This window comes from Frieseomelitta varia, unplaced genomic scaffold (genome assembly GCF_011392965.1).
Source record: "Frieseomelitta varia isolate USP_RPSP 00005682 unplaced genomic scaffold, Fvar_1.2 scaffold_857, whole genome shotgun sequence".
NCBI classification, from domain to species: Eukaryota; Metazoa; Arthropoda; class Insecta; order Hymenoptera; family Apidae; genus Frieseomelitta; species Frieseomelitta varia.
This window is the reverse complement of record NW_025110653.1, coordinates 35987-44759: the sequence shown is the minus strand read 5'-3', so window position 1 is coordinate 44759 and position 8773 is coordinate 35987. Positions and strand designations below refer to the sequence as shown.

The 8773-nt window shown below is 29.8% G+C and overlaps 1 protein-coding gene across 1 annotated transcript in view; it reads right to left on the bottom strand.

Moving 5' to 3' along the window:
* Nucleotides 1-4810: 4810 nt before the first annotated feature.
* The window catches only part of LOC122536630, a 7684-nt gene continuing 3721 nt past the window's right edge, over nt 4811-8773 (bottom strand). Inside the window, exons 3-5 of the mRNA XM_043669121.1 lie at nt 8064-8190; nt 7550-7708; nt 4811-6111 (exon numbers count right to left, since the gene is read on the bottom strand). Of these exons, the coding sequence (XP_043525056.1) occupies nt 5990-6111; nt 7550-7708; nt 8064-8190 (408 nt within the window). The 3' untranslated portion in view covers nt 4811-5989. The remainder of the gene's footprint in view (nt 6112-7549; nt 7709-8063; nt 8191-8773) is intronic.

Below are 8773 nucleotides of genomic sequence, written 5' to 3'. Positions count from 1 at the left end.
AATTTATCACGGTAGAATGCCTTCTTTTAACTCAGTCAGGGCCGTAGCCATGCACACTGTCCTGCATTTGATCAAATTTGCGTTGCTCGTCGCGTGGAGGTAAGTCGAGATTGTTCTAATCGCCAGTACAAATTTTGTTGGGGGAAGGACGAAGGACGTGGAGGATTTAACCTGTTGCTGAGGTGAAGCGAGATGTAACATTTTAATTAATTTTTTTCTCAATTTTTGTGTTTCCCTCTTTAGTGACAACAGTTCTTTTGTTTTATCTCTGTTTCTTTTTTTTTCTTAAATTTTTTTTTTGGGTAAACTCTGTATTTATTATTGTTATTCGTCCAATTAGACTTTGGTGAGAAATTTCGGAAAGCAGGATGCGATTTAATCTGTGAGATGTTCCATTGTCTTGGTTCTGTACCTTTTCCTTTTTCAATGACAGTAAGCTTTATTTGATAGAATAATTTCTTCAATCTTTCCAGTTGTATTGTTTAAATTCTTTTTATTAATTTTACACTGTAATTCACTACAAGATGCAACATTTAGATTAATATTAACATCGAAGAAACTATTCTTCCATAAATAAATAAATACTTAACAATACACCTTAAGGAAAACAATTTAAATAATAATATTTAAAATACTATTTTATTTAATATATTTTTATTTAATATACTATTCACTGCGTGCTATTTTGTACGTGAGATATACATATTATACAAACGAAGTAAAAATTTAGCAACTGAAATTCGTCCAGAGAACAAATAGAGATCATCTTAACGTAATATTTAACACGTGATAGCAATTACTCAATTAACTTCGTCAAGTCTTTTCATAATTAAAAAATTGCAAATAATTTTAGAAATATCTTTAAGTGCAAATTAGATGCTTGCTATATGTACGGGTTTGCAGCTCGAATCTATCAAAATTAAATGCATCATTTAGTAGTAAATTAAGTTTTAACTGTGTATTTACAATCGTTAAAAGAAAATTCAATAATTAAATAACAGATTAAGTATGTCGAGAGTAGAATTATATAATGCGCACGTTACACAATTGTCGCAAGCTTCCTTGTGGTCGACTCTGGAAAGTAAGAATCATTAATTATTTAGAAGTCAGAATTTAAATTCCAGAGCAATCGATTTTACATTTACATAATATTGTAGTATATAATAATCGGACAAACTGTAGAAAGTTATGTTTGCACTTGTAGAAAAAATCGCTCGTTTCTCGTGGCTGATGGCTCGCCTCTGTAAAACACGTTGATATATTATACATTACTATACATTAAGAGCAAGCTGCCCGTATTTATGCACTTCCGAGTGCATGATTTATGAATGCGAAATTTTATGGGATTCACAAGGTACGCAAAAAATATCTGAAGTAAATTACTCGTTATAATATTTATAATATTTAGTACACGAAACAAGTTTTCATTTCAACTGCCCCTTGAAAATTCTCAAATTTATATAAATATTTATGGTCCAGTTGTAAGTGATAAGTAATTTTATAGTTTCAAATGATATTTTGCAGTACTATATTATTGTAAACAAAAATTTATGTCTCAACTTTATTTATTTGTTTCAGAGCGTCAAATTGGTTCATCGATTAACTCGCTATTATAGTATATTGTCCATTTAAAGTGTTTCATTCGTATCCATAAAATATTATTATCACTAAACATAGTTTTAAAATACAACGTTTTATAGTTTCAACAATATTAGATACATATATCAATAAACTGATTTAATATCTAACAAATAAAAAATATTAGAAAATTACAAATAGGTAATACATTTAATACTAGTTATATATAACTTTGGAATAATCTTTCATCGATTCTTTTATTTATTGATGAAATTGTCAAAATTAGATATGGTTGATAATTTAGAATATTATATCCTTTAAAAGTGAAGTATAAAAAATTCAATTCTTTTCCATAAAAGTTGTATTCTGCTTACATAATAACCTGAAATAAAATTCTTTAGAGTGAGGATCAGATTTCTTTATTTTTAAAAATGAGTAATCTGTCATTCATCTACATTTTTCTAATAAATTCCCTAACAAACAAAATTCTCACTCAGACATTAAACCATCGGACAACAAAATTCTATTTCTCCTTCGTACCATGTGTATATTGAATTTTATTTTAACCTTTTTTTGCATCCAATAATGTCTTCCGTCGATTACAGCTTCCTCTAACAACATCCTGCATTGTAATTTCTCTCGCCACTGGCCGAGAATAGCGATTATAATTTTCCTCGCAATGATTCGTCGTTAACCTAATGATGATTGCGTCCTTGTTGGAAATTCTGCCTGATGTTTTCGCGTGATTCTTCACGATTTCGAAAGAACGCGATAAAAGAAAATAATAGTATCGGGAAATCGTCGTTCAGAGAAAATTCTTTTTACTGCAAGTTGGAAAAGTTTCGATTATTAATAATAATATCTTATAATTATATTATTATATTAGGATAAATTAGGATAAAATTTATTTACATTAGGATAAAATTTTCCTAAGATTTTGCAACGACCCGTTTGCAACACCTAACCACAAATATCGTGAATCATTCTGTGTGTTGTTTTGCAGAAAGTTCGAGACGTTAATTATTTTCTTTTTTTTTTTTAATGCTAATCGTGAAATGTTGCGAACTTTCTATGAAATTCGTTCGTTGAAATTGATGGTCTTTTTTCTTTTGCAGAGTTTTAAGTAATTCTTGGACGTTGATAATTTCGTAGCTCGTGCCAACTTTCAAGCTACTTTTATTGAAGGTTTCTTGAGGAGATTTATGATGCAACAAAGTTTACGTTTAATAGAAGTTCCTATTCCTTTTTTGAATAATATTTAATGTTGTTTTTAATTTTAATAGTACAATAGGTTTCGATATATAATATTGTTATATCGATTGTAATCTGTACTATTAAAATTATAATTTTATAATTATACAAATATAGTGCAATCTTCATGTTTGGTATAAAATAAAATCAATGAAAAAGAGAGATGCGAAAGGGATTTTTTAATGTAATGAACATGAAGAAATTACAATTGTAATGTTTTACGAAATTATTGAGATTATCAGGTGAGAAATATCAGGTGACACATAGGAATGTGTGTGAGGAACACATTAAATTCATTCTCTATATCAATCCTTTTATTTCATATTTTAATTCTCCAATACATTGAAATATTCCTACAATCTGCGTTTACAACATGCAATATAATGTTAGTAAGTTATATTTACGCACGAGTTCTATTTCCAAGTTATTTCGTAACGCAAAATCCGTGTTTCCCTTTGAGATAGTATTCTACTACTACTTATCACTATTGCACGTAATGTGTAACCATATTCCATGATCCAGTTCTAACGTCATAACGTCGGACTTCTATGCAAATACAGAAAATTTTAGTATGAGAAAGTGCATGAAACATTTGAAACGTGAATGCTTTCAACAACATTTGAATAACTAAAATAAAAATTAATTATTAAGCATAAAGTATCGCTGCATCTTTCAAATAATTTCATTCTCGAAAATACGAGTTCCCATGAAAATCCACACATTTTCACTCTGATATCGAGAGTAAATTCTAAAAAGATATTATATAACTTAAATTAGATCGTTATACGGTCAATGAACACGTCGATCACTATTTCAACAGATTCAATTCCTTTTCTACTTTTTGTTGTAGTTCTGTCGTTCGAATATCTAATACATCCGTATGCTCTATGATAGCTACTTTGTTGATATAGTGTTGATCGGAAGGTATCAATTACTTCTTTCTCGAGAGAACAATTTATTCCAATGCTTGAACTATTAAACAAAGAAATAACTAACGCGTGTTTCTCAATCTTTAAATATATCCACAAAAATATTAGAGCGAAGAAAAACAATTAATCCGTGATTCGTAGAAAATTATTTGTAGATTGTCTACGGTGAATTTTTGAAGATTCGAATGAGTCTGGTGAAGGGCATTTTTAAACGCACGCTGACTTATTTCCTAAAGAAATTTAAATTCTTTCGAAAAAGAATTTTATATTATTTTAATTCTCGTATCATTAAATTTTATGTTTGCAGTTACAAAAGTTTCATCGCTCTTTCCCAAAAATTAGTATTCAATCGATATTACTTCGCTTTGTCTCTACTATCCGTCGATAACGAAAGTGTTCAGAGCGTATTACAATATGCCATAACCCAATTATGTATAATAATATCCTGTTGTAAAAAATAATATTAATATTCTAATCTTAATAAACGTAACACTAAAACTCGATAGCATCGATCTAATTCCAAATAAGACCGCTGACAGTATCCTGATTAATTCGAAACAATAATTGAAGAAATCTAACAACTAGATTGTCCGATCGATTAAAAATATGAAAAGAAAAATTACCGCAGACTTCCGATTCTCTGGAATTTCCACATGTTTGTCAAGTACTTTCCCCGAGTATCGGTCGACGTTGTTGTAACTCGAATTTCCCAAATGTGATTATGTAAAATCTGACGAATCCCGACTGGTTCCGTGGTGGTGTCACGAATGATACGTAACGTTCGGGAACCCGTTTGCAAATCAACCAGACAACTCGGAAAACGAGTTTTCCGTCTGTGATCGAAGATCGTAGGATGGCACACGAATTGGATTGTTTTGTGGATTAGCTTTATTTCTCTCTCAGTGATAAGAAAATGCAATTCTGAGAAGAATTAGTTGCGATTCGAAGAATTTATGTTTAATCGCTTTCATTCTCAATTTATTTCACCTCTTTCTATGACTCTCTCTCTCTTTGTAAACTCTTACAATGTTTCCTTGTAATTTCTCCTGTACGTTAAACGATAGACGAATTGGACGAAACATCATAATTAATTGGATTCTAAAGAGGAATCACTTGAATTTGTCATGGTCTGAAAACTCTCAAGAAACTTCAAATATCCCTGAAACATGTTTCTTTGGGAAAATGATTTGAAAAAAAAAAAAATTTCTTGAAAGAGAATTGAAATTCAAATGTCCCGGAAAGTTTGAAGAATTCTCTTTCGAGAAATGATTTCATTAAAATAGTGTTTCTGAGGGGAGGAAATGATTGATGACTTAAGCACAAGTTCTACGAATTAAACTAGAATGATTTACAGTATACATATAAGATATTTGTAATAAGCGTATGTAACGTCAAACATGTGTGCAATAAATATATGCATGAAATTTTATACTAGTACAGTTACCTACATACAGTTATACAAAATAAAGTAAAATGTAATGTTACTAATTATTAACGAGTTAATAATTCTTCAATGTTACACTCGATAAATAGATGAAACCAACAAAGGTAAATAAATAAGTAAATAAACGAGTGCATGCAATTATTGATTAAAAGTCAAGAGATTGATTAAAGAAATCAATTTCTTTAAACGTTTCAGCAATTATTGAATGAAATTCAGTGCAAGCAATTTGATCTCGTATACTGCTCAAAATAATAATCAATCTCATCCCCTATTACTTATCCTTGCAATAAGTATTCATCTTCTCCAAGATCACCAAATTGCTGAAATTTAATAAATTTAAAAAATAATTCTTCTCAAAATAATTGTATCCATCTTTCTATTGCTGAGATATTCTTAAATCTCATAAATCCTCACGCTTTAAACAAATTTTCAAAAACAGTGTGGTTGCAAAAGTTTCTTCTTGATAAATACCAACTAACAAATAACCTTCCATTTCAATTATTCTTCTATATAATAAACCACCTCGATTAAGAAATTCTCGATTCAATTATTTAACTCTCAAACTGACTTTCAAACCAATTTAAATATAAATTTTCAAACCAATTTAAATATAAATGTTCAAAGGTTCAAATTTCAATTCCAAATCGCCAAGATTGCGATAAATCGTCCTACTAGAGAAAGAATTATTTTGAGCACTATACGACAACCAACGTTGCACAATATACGTATAACCTGTGGGAGTTACAAAAGTCCAGTTGAACGACAGATGTTGTCCTCGACACCGGAATTAATTGACCGGAAGGTTTTTGTACATTCTGTAAATCATCGCGTCCGCTGTTTTGTCGTTGAGGGCCTTGGTAGCCAGGTCGTCGGCGAGCATCGCGGCAACCGCCTCCGCAGCCATCAAACCTGCGGACGAAAGTCAACGATGAATCTATGATTAAGCGAGTTAATACGCTGGACATCGCGGATGGACAGTCATGGGGTGCATTAAGACGTCCACTGAAAATGGGCACGCTTTTACTTCGGTCGATCGATGTCAATACACCCGGCCACTTTTACTTTCTTCCATTGTTTTCTATAGTTACGCGCAAAAGGTGCGTCCCCCTCGGCGAAGAACAGCGAAAATGATTCCTCGGAATTGACTAGTAAATTTCTCGTTACTAGAATTGATCAACACTGGAAAGACTGAAGAAATTTGTGTCGGAGAAATCAAAGCAGGTAAGGAATAAGAATAAGAAAATTTTTAGAGAAAAATCGTTTCAATTGTTAGAAATACAAGTAATTGTAAATTTAGGAAAATTCTGTGAAAAATTTATCTTTAGATAGTCGCAGTGTTAATACTTTTGGAATATTTGTGGAAACATCATAACGAAGATTTTTGGTGGTTCGACTGCGGATATATTTATGAATTATTATATTATGCGTGTAAAGATATGGAAATATATGTAATATAAAATATTCAAAACACTTGTAATATTTAGGAATTATTTAGAAAATATATGGATAAAACTTAAACTTTAAATAGAATGGATGAATAAAAGGAAATCGACAAGACGCATTCTCACGATGACTCTTTCGAAAGAAAGCGTTCTTTTCTTTTCTTTTTACAAGTCACATCTTTTACGTAATTACACGCATGCTTGCCATGTCCCGCGGTTTAAACGCAGAGTATACATTAATCGCCAATACATAATCGCGACTTTTAGGTCTATCGACGTCGCTTTTCTCTATACGATTTTAGTCTTTTTTCTTCGACTACTAATTACGGAAAAATACTGGCTTTATGATACGGCGAAAATAGATTAAAAGCTTTTGGCATAAGGTTCCGCAATGAGTTTGTTGCAGTCTTTTGCCATTTGGAGGCAATTTCGACTCACGATTATTTTATACAAATATGTATATTCTTGAATATGAAATTCTTGTATATTCTTGTTTGTGCTCGTGTCCATTTTTGCTCCGATTATTGAGTCATTGAAGTGCAGAATAATTTTCATTTATTATAATTTATTAATTATTATATTAATTATTAAATAATTTTCATTTATTATAATTTATTAATTATTATTAATTATTATATAATTTAATTAATTTTATTTTATAATTTTTTTCTATCACAAAATTTCTCACAGTCAGGAGAATATTAAGTTCAAAATAAATTTAAATATCCTACATGGCGATACTGTATGAGAGTTAATTTAACAATCATTTGATCAATTAATTAATTTATGTTGCTTCCACTTTATACGTAATTCATAGCTATGCTATCTTATAATCGCTAAATTGCCATTTTTAATGATTAATCATTTTGCAAGAATAATAATAGTAATACAAAGACTAAACTCACCATGACTGAGAATGGATTTCAGTGGCCCCTGTTCGTTCATTCCCTCGAAAGAGACATTTTGCTTCCTGGAATTCAACTTGCTTCTCGCTGCGCGAACAATCAACCCATTCTGTCCACTGGATTTTTTCAATTCGATTGTGAAATCGCTAACCACATCAGCTACAAATTATATCATTTTCTGTTTTTTTCGGAACGAAGAACAAAACTATTTTAAAATAAATATCACGAAGTGTATATAAAATATTATAAAAAAATATAATTTAGAAAAAAAATGTACGTGTATATAACTGATATGAAAGTTTTCATCGTTTCGTGTCTTTCGTTAATCTTAATCTTCTATCTTTGTCTATTATTACTATCATCATTGTCACAACTATAAATTTTCTACCACGAAACTTGTTTTCTACGATAAATTTCCTATCATAATTAAGTATATTTGCTCGGAGAAAGTATCAATCACGAAGCAACATTTTTTCCCTCCGACCAATAAACTTGATTCAAAGAATGCACTCACTGAAGTTGCCATTGAGCTTGCCGTTCCCTCTCACCAGTTCCTGGCCAACCTTACCCATCAGATAATAATCAGATTTCACGCGAAGCAGAGGAATTCTGATTTTCATGATTACGTGCATCACGTCGTCCTTGAAAATCAAATCGAAAAAGAAATTCAAAGATGATCGGAGAACCGTGTGCAATTAAAGGAAGGAAATTTGAGGAGAAAACGAAGGAAAGGTGTTGTATCGACTTGGAAGTTTACATATAAGGGACTTCTGAAAAGAAATTATTCAAACACGATGATACACGAAAGAGATTAGAGATCAAAAAAACGAAGTGGTAAGATTACATAGTTTGTAATTAATTGAAATTTCAAGAGTGAAATTTATTAGAATTTCAAGTTTTATTCAATAATTCTTAGAAGAAAATAATATTGAAAAACTGAATACGATTCTAGGAATTAGTAAAACGAAATTGAGATTATAATTATTTTAAGAATTATTTTAATTATATTAATTATTTTAAGAATTATTTTAATTATATTAATTATTTTAAGAATTATTTTAATTATATTAATTATTTTAAGAATTATTTTAATTATATTAATTATTTTAAGAATTATTTTAATTATATTAATTATTTTAAGAATTATTTTAATTATATTAATTATTTTAAGAATTATTTTAATTATATAAAGAATTATTTTAATTATATTAATTATTTTAAGAT